Consider the following 21,358-nt stretch of genomic DNA (forward strand, 5'->3'; position numbering starts at 1 on the left):
CTATGGATGGAAATTCTCACTCAATGAACGGAAATTTTCTATCACTCATCGGAAATGAAAGAACTCTCGATCTCTCAATCACTTTCACTCTCTCAAGGATCACAATGCCTCAACAGAAGGAAAGGGAGCTCTGATACCATGACAAAATATGAAGAGGGGAGACGAGAAGAGTGGAGATGAGGAGAGAGGGCATAGCTAGAGAGCACACCACAAATGCGTAAATGTACACTAGATTTAGTTGAAAATGTAGAATATATACAAACCCATTTAGGGTTAGGGTTAGGGCATCTAACTCTTTCCTTTATAGCACTCTATATGTGTTAGTGCTATGCACATGTAATCACATGATGTTGAGCATGGTCTCTCAACAGAGGATATTTATAGCACTCTATATGTGTTAGTGCTATGCACATGTAATCACATGATGTTGAGTGTGGTCTCTCAACAGAGGATATTTATGCATCACTGTAGTTCAGCCCCATTGGAGTGGATATCATCAGGTTTAGACATAGCACAACCTAGGGAACCTTAGTGTTTCAGCATGCACTTATGGCTATCGTATACAGTCCTTACTTGATGTAGATTAGTGGTTGGATCCAGGACTTCAGATTCAGTCCCTACATTAGCATTTGGCACCTCATAAGCCTCAGGAACATCTTATGTATTCTCAATTGTATTTTAAGCTTCTAGGCCTTCTTAGTGTCAGCTCCTTCTTGACGAGCCTATGACAAATGCTACATCCCATGCTGATGGATGTTTAGCTATGCACACATGAGACAACCTTTAACTCATAATAGTTGGGCATACAAGTTTGATAGGTTGCCGTACCTTGTGAATTTTTTTGGCCTCTTCATCAGGGGAGAATTGTATCATACATGTATCTTCAGCTTCAAATATTTCTTTACACCGTGAAATTTGGGTAACACATGAAAGGGTTACATAATTTTGAAAGGTTCGATTGTAATACTCACCTTGTGAGGCGTTTTGCCCACAGGGCCCTATTCCTTTTGATGAATAAAAACGACTTTTAGAATCTAAATTTCCTTTTCCTTGTTTTTAATTGTCATCAACTCGGTTCCCCAATCATGGTTCACCTTGGCACTTTTCATCCAAGGTCTTTCGAGTAATAAAGGATATGCATTTACTTTCATGGGAATAACAAAAAAACTCACTATATAATGATTGCCACCAATAGTCAAGACAACATCAGAATGCATACCTAGAGTCTCCACAGGTCATTGATCAACCATTAAAACTCAAAATGGAGATGGTTAAGATTCTTTAACTGCAACTTATTCACCATAGCTGTAGAGACAATATTTACTTCAAAACCACCATCTATATTCACACCTGATACTTTTTGTTTCTTAATCTCCACTCTAAATGATAGGGACTTGACCTTCTACCATCAGGGTATCAATGATAGGAATACTAGCTAATGAATCCATAGTCTTAATAGTTGGTCATTCAACTTGCAGTTACTACAATAGAAAATCCTTAAAATAAGGTGCAATCTTGAGAAAATATGATATAGTGATAATTACCTTCATCGGTTGGAAAATCCCATTCTTTAGTCATTTCAGGACTTGATTCTCCTTCAAAACTTAGGATTTCCCAACACTAGCTTGTCGAGGCTTCTGCCAAGTTGTTTGCTAGTGGCACCTTACATAAACTAGGAGGTAGATCCACTGCTATTGGAGATTTTCCTTTGAATTCCCAAGAAACTCTAGAGGCAATCTTTTTTGGGGCCTTCAAATTATAATTAGCTGTGGGTGAGGCCAATCCTTCATCATGAGCACTCTACTATTGTGAGCAAGTTATTGCATTAACTAAACTCTATAGCTTGGCTAGTATTTATTGGCACCTTCAGTGAACTTCTCGCCTTTCTTTATTATTGTGGAGCAATTTCAAATGCTTTTTCCATTAGCATTCAACCTTTTTGTGATTGCCATCACAAAAGCACCAACGAATCTGTGAAGGACCTTGAGTCTTATCTTTCCCATTTTAAGCTTTACCCTTGCCTTGCTTGGGTTTTGGTGGTCTTTGCTCCTTACTCTTAGACTTAGGCTCAACTTGATTTACTTTTGGCGGCTTCTTTTTTGCATATTAGCAATTAGATCCTTCATGTTTTCCCTATAACCCATCTACTTCAAACCATTCTTCACAGTGGACTTCAATTTTTTAGGCTTAGTTGAGGCATCCTGATCATTGCTCACTTCTGCCTTCTTCTTGGGATTCTTCTTGGATGGCACACTTTTCTCCAATGCAACAGCTTGATTCAATAAATCTTTATATGTCTTTGCAAGATTGACTATTTTTGGAGATTTAAGATCAATATGGAGACAACTTGCAATCAACCAAGCTCACAATGTTTTATCATCTAGATGTGTACTGAGCTGGTTAATCAAATCTCTCTATCTAAGCACAAAATCTTGAATGGACTCATGTTTTTTCTATTTCAAGTTGCTAGGTTTTGTTCAGACATCTTCCTCATTGATCTTCTATCAGAATCATTTCAGAAATGCCTCTGACATTTGCTACCAATTATTGAACTATGCAATGGGGAATTGGTTGAACCAACGTTGAGTTTTCTTTTCCAAGGTGCATGGGAAGTAATTCATATACTCTTTCTTTATCACTGCATCATTGATGTGGCAAAATCGCAAGAAGCTCTAAAAATGATTACAGGGATCCTCATCTTTAGTCCCCTTAAAATGTTGGAATTTAACCTTCATGGGAGTAGCTGCTTCCTCTCTCTTTCTCTCTCTCTCTCTCTCTCCCTCCCCCCCCCTCTCTCTCTCTCTCACACACACACACACACACACACACACACACACACACTTTTTTTGGTGAAAATACATCTCTCTCTCTCTCTCTCTCTCTGTCACACACACACACACACACACACACACACACACACAGAGCTTTCCACCCTCTTTTCCATGCTGGCCATCCAATTCATCTTCTTTTTGGGCTGCCCATCGGAAGGCCTTAGTGATGATGTGTGATAAGAAAGGAAAAATAGGTATTTTTTTAGACATTTCTTTTTATTTTAAGGTGATTGGTGCATGTATGCTCCATTGAAGGTCTTGTAAGGGGCATTCAATGCATGCATTCCGGGACTCTGTCTTCTTTGGGCTGCCCTCTCTTCCTCCTCTCTCTCTCTCTCTCTCTTCTTCTTCCTCTCTCTCTCTCTCTCTCTCTCTCTCTCTCTCTCCTCTTCTTCTTCTCTCTGGCAGGCCACATGAATCCCCCCCACCCTCTCTCATTCTCTCTCTCTCTCTCCTTCTTCTTCTCTTGAGGGAGGCCATATGAATGAAATTCATCTTGTTCCTTATTTTGGATTTTGGGTAGGCCTTATGAATGATTCTCATCATTAAAGGCGTGTGTCGTGATTATAGGCGTTGATCTTTCTGAAAGTCCAAGGGTTTGAATAGTGAGGATTCAGGTCCAATTTGGAGTTACAGCCATGACGGAAAGGCTACCTATTGCAACCTACTTTATATTATTATATAAGGAGTTACAGCCATGACGGAAAGGCCACCTAGGGCAACCTAGTTTATATTATTATAATAGCTAATTGCTCCTGATTTTATATAGTGCTTGCTCAATCTGAATATTTATATAGCAACCCAATCTTGGCTCTAAGGCCGGCCCTTCAATTCTATGGATAAGAGTTTTTAATGCATTTATTGATGCGTTCTTGACAAACACCCTAATTGATACGTGATGACCTGGTCTATATACAGAGAGGCAAATTCTCACTTGAGCTCCTCAAACATGGAGGGCATCCTCATCGCTATCGGCCTCGCCCTCGCCATCGCCACCGCCATAGCTTCTCTGCTCCTCCAGAAGATCAGCTATGGACGTGATCACAAGCTCCCTCCCAGCCCCCCCTCCTGGCCACTCTTCGGTCACCTCCTCTTGCTCACCCAACCGCCCCTTCATCGCTGCCTCCATCACCTCTCTCAGAAGTATGGCCCTATTTTCCTCCTCCAACTTGGATCCTTTCCAACTGTCGTCATATCGTCCGCACAAATGGCCAAGGAATTCTTGCAGTCCCATGACGATGACTTCTTAGACCGCCCGTCTCTCGAAGCAATTAAGCGATTGTTGTATGGCAACAAGGGTATGGTGTTCATGGAACACGGACCTGTGTGGAGAGAGCTCCGAAAGATGTACACGCTGCAACTTCTCACCGTGAAGAAAATACAAATGTTTAAGCAAGTTCGAACAGAAGAGATTGCTTATGCGCTACGAAACCTCGAGCAGAAATCCAGCAAGGGGGATCATGTGGTGGAGATGAACAAACTTGTCTTCAGTATGATTGGAAACATTTTGACACGCATGCTGTTCAGTAAGCAGGCCTTCGGGTCTTATGCAGAAGCTTCCGTCTTCAAGGATATGCTTCTAGAAATGAACCTCCTATCGGGAGCTCCATTGATTGGGGATTTCATTCCGCATCTCCGTTGGCTGGATCTGCCAGGATATAAGAAACGAATGGATAATGTAGCTCAAAGGCTCGATGCTTTTTTGGAAGATATACTTGCTGAGCGCAAGAGGGAGAAGGAAGACGAAGCAAGAGCTCTTGCTGATGTCTTGGATGTCTTGATAGAAACCTACAAGGGAGATGACAAGGTCAGCAAAGATTGGATCAAATGTAGCGTGATTGTAAGTTCTTGCTCTTTCTCCTTTTGTCTCTGTGGATTAAGGATACAGACGTATCTCAGGTTTTGGTTTAGACCAGTGCTTAAATTTGCTGCACACCTCTAGGTTTCATAAAAAATTCAGTGAAGTCTTTGAAAAAAATTTAAGCTTCAAAATGAAGATGACACTCCGTACAAATCCCATTTTAAGCTGAAGATGACAATTGCACAGACTCCTAGACTAATGCCAGCCCTCGCAGACTCACATTATTTGGGACACATATTAGTAGTATAGTAGATAAATTCTAAGTACTAACTATATGTATGTACATTATATGTTGAAGTCTTGGAGAATTGCTTGAGCTTCATGAATGCTACGCTGGTGAAATTCTTGGGAGTCATATGAAGCCCAAAATTCTAATGAAGCTCAATCTGCGCAGCAAATTTAAGCACTGGTTTAGACTACACATTCTCATGTAGTAAGGTCACTATGTACGAGATGTTTCCTAGGCATGGTATAAATATCAATTGATCCCAGTTACTTCTCTTCCATCTTCTAGACTTGGTAGCCAGATGCAACCTTGAAGATTTCATTAGAAGCACACATGGCTTTCGGTTATTTTTCCTTTTTGGGAGTTGGTACCCGAAGTTATTGTTCCTCTTACAGTGTGTTGACAAACACTCTACTAAGGTCTACTTTATCTTTTCTAATTAGTCATCACTTGACGTAATTAAAACGCAGTTTGCACACTTCACGAGGAATACATGTGTTGCGTTCTTTTACATGTGCAAACTGCACAAACACTTCGATTTTCTTTTCTCATGAACAACCGTGACCTCTTGCCTCTTTCGTACAACCAGATTCCAGCCACCATACGTTTGCACAATGAGCATAGGACAGGCATCTAGCCGGTCAGAAGTTTAGTAAGCATTCAGTGTACGATCATCTTGTTTAGTTACTAAGAAGTGGAACTATCTTTGTTCTTGCAGGAAATGCTGGCTTCTGGAGCGGAATCGTCATCTGCGACCGTAGAGTGGGCTATGACAGAACTACTTCGAAATCCTTCGTGCATGACGAAACTTCAAGAGGAGATGGACAGTGTTCTGGGGCCATTAGCAAGGTGCGTGGAGGAGAATGACATTCCAAAACTGGAGTACTTGCAAGCGGTAGTGAAAGAGACCTTACGACTCCATCCTGCGTTCCCGCTGCTATTCCGACAGATGACAAAGTCGAAGAAGGGAAAGATGGAAGTGAGCGGGTACATGCTATATGAAAAGACAAGGTTGATAGTGAACTTGTGGGCGATGGGCAGAGACGCAAGCGTGTGGGGGGATACGTGCGACGAGTTTGAGCCGGAGAGATTTATAAAGAGTCCTGTGGATGTGCGTGGGCATAACTTTGAGCTAATTCCATTTGGGTCAGGTAAAAGGGTGTGCCCGGGCATGAACTTGGCGTTGAGCATAGTGCCACTAGTATTGGCAAATCTTATCTCTAAGTTCCAATGGAGCTTGCCTCCAGGGCAGACCCCCCAGTCAATTGACATGTCTGAAGCTCCAGCACTTGGAGGACCCAAAGGCATCCCATTAACTGCATGTGCTACACCTAGAATCTAGATGTAGGCCGAAATATGTTGAAAGGATAAGGCCATTAAAGTGATAGAGAGCCAATTGCCTTGGAAGAAGAAGCTCATGGCTTGCTAAATTGAGAGTGCTCTCACGGCTCCGCGGAGTGCCATAGGCAAGAAATACATATAAGAAGCTCCAACTTATTTGGATTAATTAATGAAGTGAATAATTAGATTAATTAATTTAGCTTGAGATCATATAATTAATAGTTTAATTAGATTGATTGGATTAATAGATCTTTTTGATTAGGTCGGTTTTTTTAATTTAGCTAATTGGAAGGTAATTAGTTAAATTAGATTTACTTACTTGAGCAACGTGTCATTGGCTATAAGAAATTTCGGGGTTCTTTATAAGAACCATGTAGCTCTAGGTAGTTCATAGGCTACATAAGCCTTTATAAGACCATATAGATCCACATGAACCGTGTAGGTCCGTTTTTGGCACATAGCATTTAAATTTGTAATTTAATTATTTATTACAAGAAAGAAAGAGGACATATCATTGGGGCTTTTGTTAGCTTTAACTACGAGCTCCACTATTGGGATAAATGCTTGCCTTGAGATAAACTTTGCATACACCTACATGACAAACTATTCCACCTTGCTGTAGAACTACATGGTTCTTTTAAAAAGCTACAATGTTGCCTGCAAGTCCATTAGTAGTTTGTACGTTTCCTAGTGCTCAATCGTAGATGGGGATTGAGAAGAAGTGGAGCGTGGTGGTTGGCTACAGCGACGGACATATGGAAATGCAGAATGGTAGGAAAAGCACGATTTTTGCTTTGGAAGGTTTTACACCAATGGGTGGCCATGAGGGGCAGGTTAGCGAAGCTCTTCATAGTGGACTACCTATGCCCGCTTTGTGGATAGTGTATTGAATATGTGCACCATCTCTTCTGGAACTGCTCGGTGATCTACGAATTGTGGAATAGGATTTAGTGCGCGATTAGGGCATCTGGTCTATGGGAATCGTTCAAGCTTGGCTCGAATTGGAGGGCAGTCCTACTTGGTGACACAGGATGGTTAACCTCGACAATGCTGGCCTTATATCCAGGCCTCGGTACTACTGGCTACATGGGAACTGCGTAACGAATAGTGGTGGAAGCAAGGCACCAGTGAGTCCAATGGTGGTGGAAGTTCATGCGGGAGGAAAGGACCTTGGATGGGATAGAGAGCCGAGGAGCTCTTAGCTCTAATAAGAGAGAATGGGCAGAGGGCAGTGGAGGCAGCAAGCGGGAAGAACAGTGTGCTGACAGGCGACGGTAGCAGTGGAGTCTCTTTAAATAAGCTAGTATAGTTGGGACTCGGGGTTCAGTAGATAGTCACGGAGTATGAGGGCTTGGGAAGGCGTAAAGGTAGGGTGGTTAATGAGTACCTGTGTGTTCAAAGGCAGCCGAAGTCGGGGCTGAGAAAGTACTATGTAGTGCCTCTAGTGCAGGTCATAGGGGTAGTAAATGAAGTGAGGACTCTGATGGCATGGCAATCAAGGAAGCGTGTTCATGTGTGTGAAGGTCAAGGGTCAAAATTCTTAGCAGTAGTGTGGCGCAAACCGCGGGAGAGTTAGGGGCTTTTAGGGAGTGGTATGTCTAAAGGGACTACTTAGGATACGAAAGAACAATTGGGGGGGGGGGGATTAATGATAGGACTAGGAGAAACGATAGAATAGACGAGATTCGGATGGGTATTGGGAGAAAGATAGAAGACCAATGGGGTCGAGTGGGGGGTCGGGGAGGGGGATTAGAGAGAGAATTAAGAAAGTTTACGGGGAAGGGGAGGGGGGGGGGGTTGGGAGAGAAATGAAGAGACAAGAGAGAGAGAGAGAGAGAGAGAGAGAGAGAGATTAGGAAAAACAAGGGAGATTGAGAAAAAATACAGAGAAAATTAGGACCACAGTTCTGGTTTCCATGGTTAGAGCTAACCTTGAAGTGGCGCTTAATAGGAGGGATGATCTCATTGGGGAAATGCTAGTAGGAATTGGTAGGCGACTTGTAGTCGAGTAGCCAAGTCTTTAGCTACGCACATCATTTTGTTAGGGTAGTTTGCCCCATTTTTGTTTAGGTCTTTTATTTGGAGTTTGACCACCTCCTTAATGCAATCAGCCTTTTCTTTAAAAAAAGAAGAAGCTATAAGGTTCTTGTAATGACCGCATTGAATTGACTAGGCTGCATAAGCCTTTTTAAGACCATATAGATCCATGTGGCTACTTATAAGGACCATCCACTTCTTTATATCGACCTTGTAGGTCCATTGATATGCATGTAGCATTACAATTTCTAGGCTAACTATTAATCACAAGAAAGAAAGAGGCAATATCTCTCTTTTAATTATGAATTCCACTGTTGGAATAGATGCTGGTATAATCCAGTGGATGCCTCAAGATAAATTGTACATACACCTACATGGCCAACTATCCTACTTTGACATGGAACTATATGGTGCTTTTGAAAAGCCACAAAGTCCTTATAATGTATGCACCGAATTGACTATTGTTGTAAGGAGCTACAAGGTCCACATTGTCCTGTGAAGGCTTATATATTGTTCCAAAGTTATGGCCCATAGATGGAAGACTACGACTAAGGGCCTAAGCCTATTCATTCACTAAGTACATGTACTGTTAACGTTCAAGCCACCACTGGTTAATTGTTCTAGTTTGGGTAAATTTATTACTTAGATTGATTAAATTAATTGATCTTATTAATTAGCTTAGTTGGCAGGTTAATTAATTGATTTACTCTCTCTCTCTCTCTCTCTCTCTCTCTCGCATAGACTCTATTAGCTGAACATGTTTCCTATTGTGCTTCCTTGGGTCTTCTATGGCGTAGGATGCTTCTTGTTTTGGTGGAGTAGCAATTTGTCAAATGATTTTACATTTCCATGCTAATTAATATGATCCTTTGTCTTTTTAGTCAGGAAATGTTTTGGGCATGCCTATATGTTTCTTGTATTTCAGAGAGAGAGAGAGAGGGGTGAGATGAGAAAGAAGAAAGGACATTTGGTTCCGCATTTCATTTCTTCTTTTCTCGGTTGAGATCATGGCCATCATGTGTTCTTCTTGTGCCTTGGGGTATTCGTTTAAGGGTTTGTAGAAATGGCACATGGAATTTGCATGGCCCTCGTACACAGCTACGTTTGTCGTTTGCCGAGGCTATATGCGTAAAAAAAAGTTTCTTGGGTTTTTAATGGTATGGGATGCTTCCTGTTTTGGTGGAGATACAACTTGCATAGTGTTTTCACATTTGTGTATTAATTAATTTAGCGCTTTCACTTGTCCAGTTTGCTCTAGCACAAGCTCATCTGCCATGTGCCATTGTGTACTCTTCCTGTGCTTTGGAGTATTCCTTGGAAGGTTTGCTCAAATGGCACATGGAACTTGCATGGCACTTATGCATGCTTGTTTTTGCCATTTCCAGCCATGTACTCTCCCTGTGCCTTGGAGTATTCCTTTAAAGATTTGCTCAAATGGAACATGGGATTTGCATGGTGCTCGTGTATTGGTTCCTACATCTTTTTTTTTTTGCATTTCTATATTAATTAATGTGTTTTAAAAACTCTCTTGGGCCCTTTGTGACATGGGATGCTTCCTCTGGGCAAGAAATATAAATAAGAAGCTCGAATTTATTTGGATTAATTAATGAAGTGATTAATTAGATTAATGAATTTAGCTTCAGAAGGTATAATTAATGGTTTATTTAGATTGATTGGATTAACATATCTTAAGATAATTAGTTAAATTAGATTTGCTTACTTGAGCAACATGGCATTGCCTATAAGTTTGTAGGCCCACTTATATGCACTTAGCATACTGTTGGGATAAATGCTTGCACTGCAGTTCTTGCAACACTTAAGTGGACTTTCTCCAAAATAACTCAAACGATGCCTATATACTTGAAGAACACTTCTTATATAAATTTTGTGCGTCGCTTTCTTGTAATTCAATTACATAAATTTTAACCCATGCCAAGTTGCTATTTCCACTTGTATAGTATACAAGTAAATCTATATGCAAGCCCTATAGACCATTACTATACCCCAAGCATACAAAAGGTACATAATGACCCCAATACCTCGCATCGTAGATACAACCCCATGGCCAATAAAATATCTTCCCATCCCTCTCCCCTTGTCCTTTTCTCTTCCAAAAGCACATGAAATGCATGCATAAAAACTCTTGGAATTTCAATTTGCATTGAAAGTACTCCAAGCACACGCGGGCAAGCCCTTGCAAGAAAATACAACCCACATATCAATATCACATATGCAAATTGCATGTTCAAGTAAAGCTACAATGATCCTTATTGGCATGCCAACCAAAATATAGCATACAAAATACATGCCCCTAATCATACTTAACTAGCCAAACTAATGCACGAACATAAAATCTTTTTGCAAATTGCAACTTCATTAAAATAGCAAGCACAAAGCATCACCATGCAATTCCCACAAGCTATTTGTGCAAACTTTCCAAAGAATATTCCAAAGCATATGAAGAGTACTGTTACCTAGAAAAGAAATCAGAACAAGAGGCTAGACACTAAGCATGGCGACGCTCAAGGGCCATAGAGGAAGAACGTGAGGGTGAAACGTTATCATGGGAGGGGAAAAGGGATTAGAAGGGGAGGGAATGAAGAGGGAGACTATGACACAAGGGGAAATGGAGAGGGGGAAGAGAAGCATGTACATGATGGGAGGAGGGAATGTAAAGATGGAGACATTAATGGAAGAGGACCATGCTTTATTTGAAAGGAAGGGAAGGGGGAAATCAAAGTACTAGCTAGGTGGCTTTACAAGAATGAGCGTGCTCCATCAAGGAATAGCCCCCTTCTTTTATAGCCAAAGGAGAGGTCTCTCCCAATAAATGCATCCTCCCACATGCATGGTGTGTGTGGAAGAGTCTCCCATGTGGGCTAGGCAGTTACACACTCTCAATTGTGTGCGATAACACTTGGTCACATTTTTCCACATATATCAACTCCCATATCCCGTTTATGATACTCCCTTGGTCTCTTCCCAATTTTATAATACGTTCAAACATCTAGGAGGACAAGTGGAGGGTTGGCACAAGGAATCTTGCCATCTCATCCTACTTTCCCCATTATTTAAGTTGCATCATTGGACTATCTATATCCCCCCCACATGGGCCTATCTTACATGGAGGGAATAATCCAATATAATATCCATCTCCACCTATTTTATATTACTTCTCTCATGGACTTTAGGCCATATCTCACTAAATGCAGGCATGGGACCCCGCCTAGGTGGAGGGGTGGCACACGTAGGAACCATGCCACCTTACATTTTATAATATTACTACCATGGATTATGTACAACACACCTTATGGATCCTCTTACGTGAAAGGGTGGCACATGGTCATGCCCTACCACCTCAACCCTGGGCCCTATATGCACACCATATTTTATTATACTATTGCCACACATACAAGCACACACTCATATTTATGCCTTTTTACTTTGGTCAAATTTATCCATAACAGTTTTCCCTCCCATGCAGGGAATGCACAGCATTTCCATGCCTGGGACCATCATGCACAAAGGAGGGCTTGAGATAACGCTTGTTGATCACCTTCTTGCCATATGGCTCATGCAGCTCCTGAACTTGTACAGACCCATTGCTACGTTCCTTGATGACTTTGTATGGACCGGTCCACAATGGAAGGAACTTCTTATCCATTTGGTGGTCCAATCTATTATCAAAGCATAGCACAACATCCCCCTCAGCAAAGTGTCTTTCCCATCCCTTGCGAATCTTAGCATCCAAGCGGGCCTTTTGTCGATTCTTTTGAATCTCTATTTGATGTAGGGCAAGGCGTCGGGTTTCATCTAGCTTCTCAAGTTGCACCAATCGGGCCTCTACATGTTCATCTTCTGTCATCCTCTGTTCTTGTGCCAATCTCAAAGCCAAAATCTCTATCTCTAGTGGTAAAACGGCCTCAGTACCGTACACCAACTCAAAAGGAGTGTGACCTGTAGACATTTTATGAGTGATGTTGTAAGCCCATACGGCTACTGTGACCTTCTGATCCCACTGGCTCTTGTTCCCTGTAGCCATTTTTCCCATGGTTTTACAAAGGAGGCCATTGGTCCGCTTCGTTTGACCCATGGATGCTGGATAATAGATGCTAGAAGTGCGATGATCAATACCCATGCGATCCATGAGTAACTCCACTGCTTCATTTAAGAATGGACTCCCATTGTCGGATACTATTTCCATGGGTGTCCCAAACCTTGTGCAGATACGTTCAAATATGAAATTTGAAGCTGCCTTACCATTTGCTGCAGCGAGGGCGATAGCTTCAGCCCACTTAGTGACATACTGAGTGGCTACCAAAAGATACTTCTTTTTGCGGGCAGTCATGGGCAGGGGCCCAACAAAATCTATTCCCCACTTCTAAAACGAATGGATGGACATCATTGGGTGATGTTGCCCGGCACGCAAATCCTTCCTATCAAAGAATTGGCATGGTTCACAAGTTTTGCAATGCATAGTGACATCCTTGAACAAGGTCGACCAATAGTACCTAGCATGTAAAATCTTCTTAGCTGTATAGTCACTGGCATAGTGGCCTCCACAAAATCCATCATGATAATGCTTCAATACCTTAAGTACTTCATCTGCATCAATGGCTTGTCTTAGTACCCCATCCATGCCTTAATGGTACAATACCCCATCAAAGAGGGTGTAGTGCCTGCTATCTCTGTGGATCTTCTTTCTCTCATAGCTAGTACTTTCTGGAGGAAAGGAGAAAGCGGTTAGAAACCTGTAGATTGCACCATACCATGGATCCCCAACTTCTATGGCTGCTACAAGGGTTACATCGAGGCACTCCTCTAAATCAATCAAAGCATTCTTTAAGTTGGAACAATCGCCTTTTACAATTTTGAAAGAAAAATCATATTCTTGTAAAACTGCCAACCATTTGGCCAATCGGCCCATGGGATTTAGTGATTGAAGAACCTGCTTTGCAAGACCATTGCTACAGATTATAATGAAGGACTTTCCAGCAACATAATGCTTAAATTTCTCAATGCAGAATACCAAAGACAAGGCATGCTTGTCAGCCTCTGAGTAGCGTCGTTCGGTGTCGAGCAATTGTCGAGAAGCAAATCGAACGGGATACATGAACCGATCCTCCATACCTACCAGAGTGTGCTCACCAAACCCAGGATTGATATAGAAAGTCTTTGACCAATCAGGTTTGTGTAGAATGGGTTCCGAAGCCAGAGCATTCTTGATTTGTGCAAACCCGTGATCACAATCCTCATTCCAAGAGAAATCAACCCCATCTTTCAATAGCATAGTCATGGGTCGTGTCAAAGCAGCATATTGATCAATGAAGCGGTGATAGTATCCTACTAGATTGACAAATGAGCATACCTGACGTTTGGTTGTTGGCGGGGAGAGCTTGAGGATAGCTTCTACCTTCTCGGGGTCAGGCTTGACGCCCTTAGATGAGACAATATGTCCCAGTATCCTCCCTTGAGTGGCTCCAATGGTGCATTTATCAGGGTTGAGGGTGCAATTCGCATCATTGACCCTTTGGAAGGCCAACCCAACCTTCATGATGTGCTCCTTACGTGACGAGAATATACAGAAATCATCTAAATACACCTCCAAGAAATCCCCCAAATAAGGAGCAAACACCATCTGCATAAATCTTTTGAAAGGTAGCAGGAGCATTGGTGAGGCCAAATGGCATTACTTTGAATGCAAATGTCTCCCAGGGTGTGGCAAATGTGGTTTTAAGGACATCTTCGGCAATTATGATTTGATAAAACCGAGAGTAACTATCACAGAAAGTATACATCTCATGACCACTTACCTTCTCAAGAATGAGGTCTTGAAAGGGAAGAGGATGGTGGTCCCTCTTGGTGGCTGCATTGAGTTTCTTATAGTCAATGTAGACCTGCCACTTGTTTTTCTTTGGGGTGACTACCACTGGTGAAACCCATTCAATATTGTAAACTGGAACAATAAACCCAGTTTCTACAAGTTTCTACAACTCTGAGCGCAAAGCATCGGCTTGTAGGGGTCCTAATCTCCGATACTTCTGAGCCACAAGCTTCGCATCAGGCTTCAACTCTATCTTGTGCTCTAAGGCAGTCACACGGCGAAGGTGGTGGTAGCTAGTTGCAAAGAGGTCATGGAAATCTTTGAACATTTCTAGGAACTCGTCTTTCTCACTTGGAGTGAGGTCTGGGGAAAGCATAGATTCAAGTTGTTGAGGACTAGCTGTTACCTTTTCTGCAGGTGGCGGGGTCGGAGACACCCCCATCATGTAAACTTTCTCTTCTGAGAACTCCTCCCCCCCGTCTGATTCTTCCATTGATTCAAACACCGAGGATGAGAGAGTATCACTCTCTTGCTCCTCTTCTTCTTCTGGTTCCGTGGCACTTGGTTGTATCGAGATCTTCTTCTTTGAAGCACCAAAAGACATGTGTCCTGTCTTCCGATAACTGACTGCATCACTCTTTCTCAACCATGGTCTCCCGAGTATGGCTAGGTAACTCCTGCCTATATCTTCGATGTCCACTACATAGAAATTGATGATGGTAGTCAACCCATTGACAGTGATGGGCAAATCCTCAATGACTCCCAGGGTGGCGAGGCATTGACCATCTGCTACCTGGCTTGATTTCTGATGCCCACCATCTCAAGCCGAAGATCATTTAGGGCCTTGGCTAGGTCATTGACTCCAGGTTCTTTAGCAGGAGGGGCCTCTTTAGCTGGAGGGGCCGAGGGAGTAGAAAGGAAGGGGGCTCGTGGGCGAGGCTGGGGAATCTTCCAGGCGGAGGGTGAGGATATACATCTTGTTGAGGGTAAGCATCTAAGTGAGGACCATACATTTGAGGTGGAGGCGGTGGATACGTCCCATCCCTGATGGGGGATGGGAGTATGCCCCTGGGGTGGACCCCCTAGGTTGTTGTTGCCAGAGCGGAGGGGGTTGCGGAGGGACAATCATCTTCTTTGAAGCGGGGTTAGACTGAACTTTATCAAACTTTTGAGCAATCTCATGTGCTAGCACCATAGTTTTTGGATTCTCCCATTTAAGCTTGAGGTGGAATTCATCACTTGCTCCCACTACAAGGTAGTCCAACACATGCAGAGTCATTTCAACTCGAAATCCGGCATTGCCCTCCTGCGTGGCAATTAAATGGTCCAGGAGCATGGCCGCTCAATCCACATATCGCGTGGGATTTGTTACAGTTTTGCAAAAAAACTGTCCGCGACCAGAAGATGCAGGAGCCCAAAAAATCATCGCGATCTGTTCGCGATGCACGCGGGTATACACGGTAGACGCGCGAATGCGCACGTAGAAACTCAGAGGGAGCACGAATGTTACAGTTTTGCAGATGCGACCAGTACGAGAAGAAGATTTGCCAGCCAGAATACACATAGGAACCGCGAGCAGAAAGCAAGCAGACTGGGGAAGCGCAGAAGCAGGGAGGTTTTGCAGCCGTAGAGACAGGGAAGGCACGCAGTCTGGAGGTGTAAAAGTAGAGAACTGTGCACAGAAGAGGCCGCAGAGCCACACCCAGTCGTAGGAGTAACATGTTTTACACCACTAGCCATGGAGATTTCGATCCCAATAGCCACACCAATTCTGTTACCTAGAAAAGAAATCAGGACAAGAGGCTAGACACTAAGCATGGTGACGCTTAAGGGCCATAGAGGAAAGGAGAACGTGAGGGTGAAACATTATCATGGGAGGGAAAAAGGGATTAGAAGGGGAGGGAATGAAGAGGGAGACTTTTACAAGAATGAGCGTGCTCCATCAAGGAGTAGCCCCCTCCTTTTATAGCCAAGAGAGAGGGTCTCTCCCAATAAATGCATCCTCCCACATGCATGGTGTGTGTGGAAGAGTCTCCCATGTGGGCGAGGTGGTTACGAACTCTCAATTGTGTGCGATAACGCTTGGCCACATTTTTCCACATATATCAACTCCCATATCCCAAGTCTATGATACTCCCTTGGTCTCTTCCCAATTTTATAATACGTTCAAACATCTAGGAGGACAAGTGGAGGGTTAGCACAAGGAATCTTGCCACCTCATCCTACTTTCCTCATTATTTAACTTGCATTCTTGGACTATCTATACCCCCCCCACATGGGCCTATCCTACATGGAGGGAATAATCCAATATAATATCCATCTCCACCTATTTTATATTACTTCTCTCATGGACTTTAGGCCATATCTCACTAAATATAGGCATGGGACCGCCTAGGAGGAGGGGTGGCACATGGAGGAATCATGCCACCTTACATTTTATAATATTACTACCATGGATTATGTACAACACACCTTATGGGTCCTCTTATATGGAAGGGTGGCACATGGTCATGCCCTGCCACCTCAACCCTGGGCCCTATGCACACCATATTTTATTATACTATTGCCACACATACAAGCACACACTCATATTTATGCCTTTTTACTTTGGTCAAATTTATCCATAACAGTACACAGTGGCACATAACAAATGAACTTGCAAATGTAACATCGCTTAGCAAGTTGCAACCCATAGCAAGTGATGCCCAAACAAGGAATCCCCCAAAGCATAGGAAGAGCACATGATGGCATACAATGAACAAATTTGTGCACTGGTAGATGAGATCACCCAAGGATTGAGCACACATACATGCAACTTCCATGTGTAATTTGAGTAAACCCTTGGGTTAGGAATACTCCAAAGAACATAAATAATACATAATAGATAATTATGATGTCAATATTTAATTGGAATTTCAGAGTCTAGACACCCCCACCGACACACCACACCAAAATCCTTTCTCTTTTCTCTTGCTAGCTCTCTCCCCCTCTGAGGCATACGGAAGTTTTACATTAAATAACAGGCAAATATGAAATTGATCCACAAATTGCAACTCCATCAAAGTAAGAAGCACAAAGTATTATATTAATTAGTATGGAGATGATATTGTGTTCCGTGTAAAGCATAAACCAAATTTTTAATTTTTATAGAAACGTACAATCGAGCACATGTGCTCTATGCACTTTCCATGTGCCATTTTGAGCAAACCTTTCAAGGAATACTCTAAAGCACAAGAAAAGTACATGATAGCACATGACAAACAAGCTTGTGCTTGAGTGAACTGAAAGGGAAAAGTGCTACATTACTCAAACCGCAAATGCAAAATAACCTTGCAAGTTGCAACTCCACCAAAATAGGAAGTATCTCATGCCCTACCCAGTATTTTTTTTAAAACACACGTGGCTTCTTAATTTAAAACTCTTTAACACCATGGTAAACAACAAACAAATGTGCACATGAGCGCCATGCCAATTCCAAGTGCCACTTGAGTAATCTTTCCAGGGAATACCCCAAAGCACAAGAAGAGTGTACAATGGCACGTGACAAATGAACTTGTGCTAGAGAAAACTGGACATGCAAAGTTATATATTAATTAAAACACACATAAAACAAATCGAAACTCCACTAGAATAGGAGCATTCCATGTCATTAAAAAACACAAAAACCTTGAACATTTTATTTTTAAACCCTCAGATGCCAAATTTTAAGGACTTACCAAAAATCTAGGAACGAGCCCAAAAATTTACCTGACAAAGAAGACAAAGCATCATATTAATTAACATGGAAATGTAGAATCATTCCACAAATTACTACTCCACCAAGATAAGAAGTATCCTATGCCATAAAAGACCCAAGGAAGCACAATAAGAAGTATCCTGGCTAGAGTCTAACTATGAGAGAGAGAGAGAGAGAGAGAGAGAGAGAGAGAGAGAGAGAGAGAGAGAGAGAGGGAGGGAGGGAGGTGGAGAGAGAGAGAGAGAGAGAGAGAGAGAGAGAGAGAGAGGGGGGGGGGGAGGGAGGGAGAGAGAGGGAGGGAGGGAGAGAGAGAGAGAGAGAGAGAGAGAGAGAGAGAGAGAGAGAGGGAGAGAGAGAGAGCGAGTGAGAGAGGGAGGGAGGGAGGGAGGGGAGAGAGAGAGAGAGAGAGAGAGAGAGAGAGAGAGAGAGAGAGAGAGAGAGGAGGAGGGAGAGGGAGGGGGGGAGAGAGAGAGAGCAAGAGAGGGAGGGAGAGGGAGGGAGGGAGACAGAGAGAGAGAGAGTAGATCAATCAATTAACCAGACAACTAATCTAATTAATAAGGTCTATTAATTTAATTGATCTAAGTAAGCAATTAATTATATCTACCCAGACTAGATCAATTAATCAGTTGCAATGGCTTGAGCCTTGTAGTGCATGTACTTAGTGAATGAATGGGCATAGGCCCTTAGTCTTAGTCTTATATTTGCTGACCATAACTTTCGAACATATGTCTATACTGGACACTGTGGACCTCGTAATTCCTTACAATGATAGTCAATTCAGTGTGGCCATTGTAAGAACTTTGTAGCTTTTATAAAAAAACCATATAGCTCCGTGTCAAAGGAGGATAGTTCGCCATGTAGGTGCACACAAACTTTACCTTCAGGAGTCCAATGGATCTATCCTAGTAGTGGAGTTTGTAAGAGGCAAAAGCCCCACGAAGATACGTGGTCTTCCTTTCTCGTGATAAATATTTAGCCTAAAATTTTAATTCTATGTGCATATAAATGGACCTACATGGTTCATATAAGGAAGTAGATGGTCCTTATAAGGACCTATATGGATCTATATGGTCTTAGAAAGACTTATGCAGCCTAGCCAATTCAATGTGGTCATTACAAGGACCTCATAGATTTTTCAAAGAGCCTCTCTTCTTTGTCATTTCACCCCTCTCTCTCTGTAAAGTACAAGAAACATGTAGGCATGCCCAAATATTATCTTGACTAAAAAGACAAAGCATCATAGTATTTAGCATAGAAATGTAAAATCATTTCACAAAGCATCATACTAATTAGCATAGAAATGTAAAATCATTTCACAAATTGCTACCCCACCAAAACGAGAAGCATCCTATGCCATACTAGACCCAAGGAAGCACAATAGGAAACAATGTGTTCGGCTAATAGGGTCTAAATATCAGGGAGAGAGAGAGAGAGAGAGAGAGAGAGGGAGGGACAGGGAGGGAGGGAGAGAGGGAGGGAGGGAAGGAGGGAGGGAGAGAGAGAGAGAGAGAGAGAGAGAGAGAGAGAGAGAGAGAGAGAGAGAGAGAGAGAGAGAGAGAGTAAATCAATTAATTAACCGGCCAACGAAGACTGTTAAAAAATCAATAAATTTAATGAATCTAGGTAATCGATTAATTATATTTACCCAAACTAGAATAGTTAACCAGTCGTGGTGGCTTCAACCTTAGCAGTGCATGTACTTAGTGAATGAATGGGCCTAGGCCTTTGGTCTTAGTCTTGCATTTGCTTGCCATAACTGTGGAACAATATATAAGCCTTCACAAGACAATGTGGACCTTGTAATTCCTTACAACAATAGTCAATTTGGTGCAGTCACTATAAGGACTTTGTGTCTTTTCACAAGTACCATATAGTTCCATGTCAGAGTAGGATAGTTGTCCGTGTAGGTGTATGTACAGTTTATCTTGAGGCATCCACTGGATTATACCAGCATCTTTCCCAGTAGTGGAATTCATAGTTAAAAGAGGCAAAAGCCTTGGACAGATATGGCCTCTTTCTTTCTTGTTTGATAAATAATTAGCCTAGAAATTGTACTGCTATCTGCATATAAATGGACCTACATGGTTGATATAAATAAGTAGATGGTCCTTGTAAGGAACCACATGGAGCTATATGGTCTTAAAAATGCTTATGTAGCCTAGTCAATTCAGTGTGGTCATTACAAGAACCTTATAGCTTTTTACAAGAAGTCTATAGTTCAATGTCAAGGTGGAATAGTTTTCCATGTAGATGTATGCAAATTTTATCTCAAGGAAAGCTTTTATCCCAATAGTGGAGCTCATAGTTGAAGCAGACAAAAGCCCTAGAGAGAAATGTCCTCTTTCTTTCTTTTAATATATAATTAGATTACAAATTTTAATGCTATGTGCGCACAAACGAACCTACATGGTTCATATGGATCTAAATGGTCTTATAAAGGCTTATGTAGCCAATGAACTACTTGGAGTTTTCTTATAAAGAACCACCAAACTTCTTTTAGCCAATGCCATGTTGCTCAAGTAAGAAAATGTAATTTAACTAATTACCTTGCAATAAGCTAAATTAATTAAGTGAAGTAAAGCAACAAAATTATCCAATGAATCAAATTAATCTAATAAACCAACCTAATCAAAAAGATCTATTAATCCAATCAATCTAATTAACCTATTAATTATATGATCTCAAGCTAAATTAATTAATCTAATTAATCACCTCATGGTTGAGCAGGGCTTGCAGGTCAGATTTAATCCTCATGGATGCTTTGTTGAGGATATGAAAAATAAAGGTCGCTTGATAGCAAAAGGGAAGAAGAAGGGCAGGATGTTTACGTTGGATGCGGACATGCCTGAATTGAGTGCAGCAATGTTTGCACATGGGACCGGTGTAGTTGCAGATATTGATATCTGGCATAAACGCATTGGTCATGTTAATGTATAGCGACTTAAATTAATGTAAGCCTAAAATATTATTGTAGGATTGCCTAAGTTCAAGGTTGCAGAAATGCATAAGGTATGTGAAGCCTGTCAATTTGGAAAACAGGCAAGGAAACCATTTTCTAGACATGTTCAAGAGAGTAAGAGGCCATTGGAATTAATCCACTCTGATATGTGGACTACTAAAGCTGCATCTATTGAAGGCTATCATTATTTTGTCACTTTTATTGATAAGTTTGGGTGTATTTTATGAAAAAGAGAAGTGAAGTGTTTGGGCATTTCAAAGCTTTTAAAGCTATGGTTGAGAAAGAAACATGCCTACAAATAAAATGCCTAAGGTCAAATGGAGGGGGAGAGTACCTCTCAAATGAGTTTACAAGGTTCCTGCAAGAGCATGGCATAAAGCAGCAATATTCATGCAGTCATACCCCACAACAAAATGGACTTGGAGAAAGGAAAAACAGGCATATTGGAGAGGTATCTCGTGCCATGCTCAATGAAAAAGACCTGCTAGATTATTATTGGGCTGAAGCAGTTGTTACAACAGTCTACATAATGAACAGGAC

At 41.9% G+C, this 21,358-nt stretch overlaps 1 protein-coding gene across 1 annotated transcript; it reads left to right on the forward strand.

Annotated features, from left to right (window-relative positions):
- The first annotated feature begins 3,740 nt into the window (after positions 1 to 3,740).
- On the forward strand, positions 3,741 to 6,425 carry LOC147884319 (cytochrome P450 71AU50-like). Its single transcript, XM_087398589.1, has 2 exons — positions 3,741 to 4,671; positions 5,637 to 6,425. Exons 1-2 carry the CDS (start codon positions 3,781 to 3,783, stop codon positions 6,258 to 6,260), a joined length of 1,515 nt encoding a protein of 504 aa, XP_087254715.1. The 5' UTR covers positions 3,741 to 3,780; the 3' UTR covers positions 6,261 to 6,425.
- Positions 6,426 to 21,358: the final 14,933 nt, after the last annotated feature.

Source organism: Dipteris shenzhenensis, chromosome 27 (genome assembly GCF_047967505.1).
Source record: "Dipteris shenzhenensis isolate YYH24624 ecotype China chromosome 27, Dip_SZ_1.0, whole genome shotgun sequence".
Classification (NCBI taxonomy): Eukaryota; Viridiplantae; Streptophyta; class Polypodiopsida; order Gleicheniales; family Dipteridaceae; genus Dipteris; species Dipteris shenzhenensis.

Coding starts and splice junctions, on each gene's coding strand:
- LOC147884319 (XM_087398589.1), top strand. CDS start 3,781: ATGGAGGGCATCCTCATCGCTATCGGCCTCGCCCTCGCCATCGCCACC. Junction 4,672..5,636: donor GGATCAAATGTAGCGTGATT/GTAAGTTCTTGC, acceptor TTGTTCTTGCAG/GAAATGCTGGCTTCTGGAGC.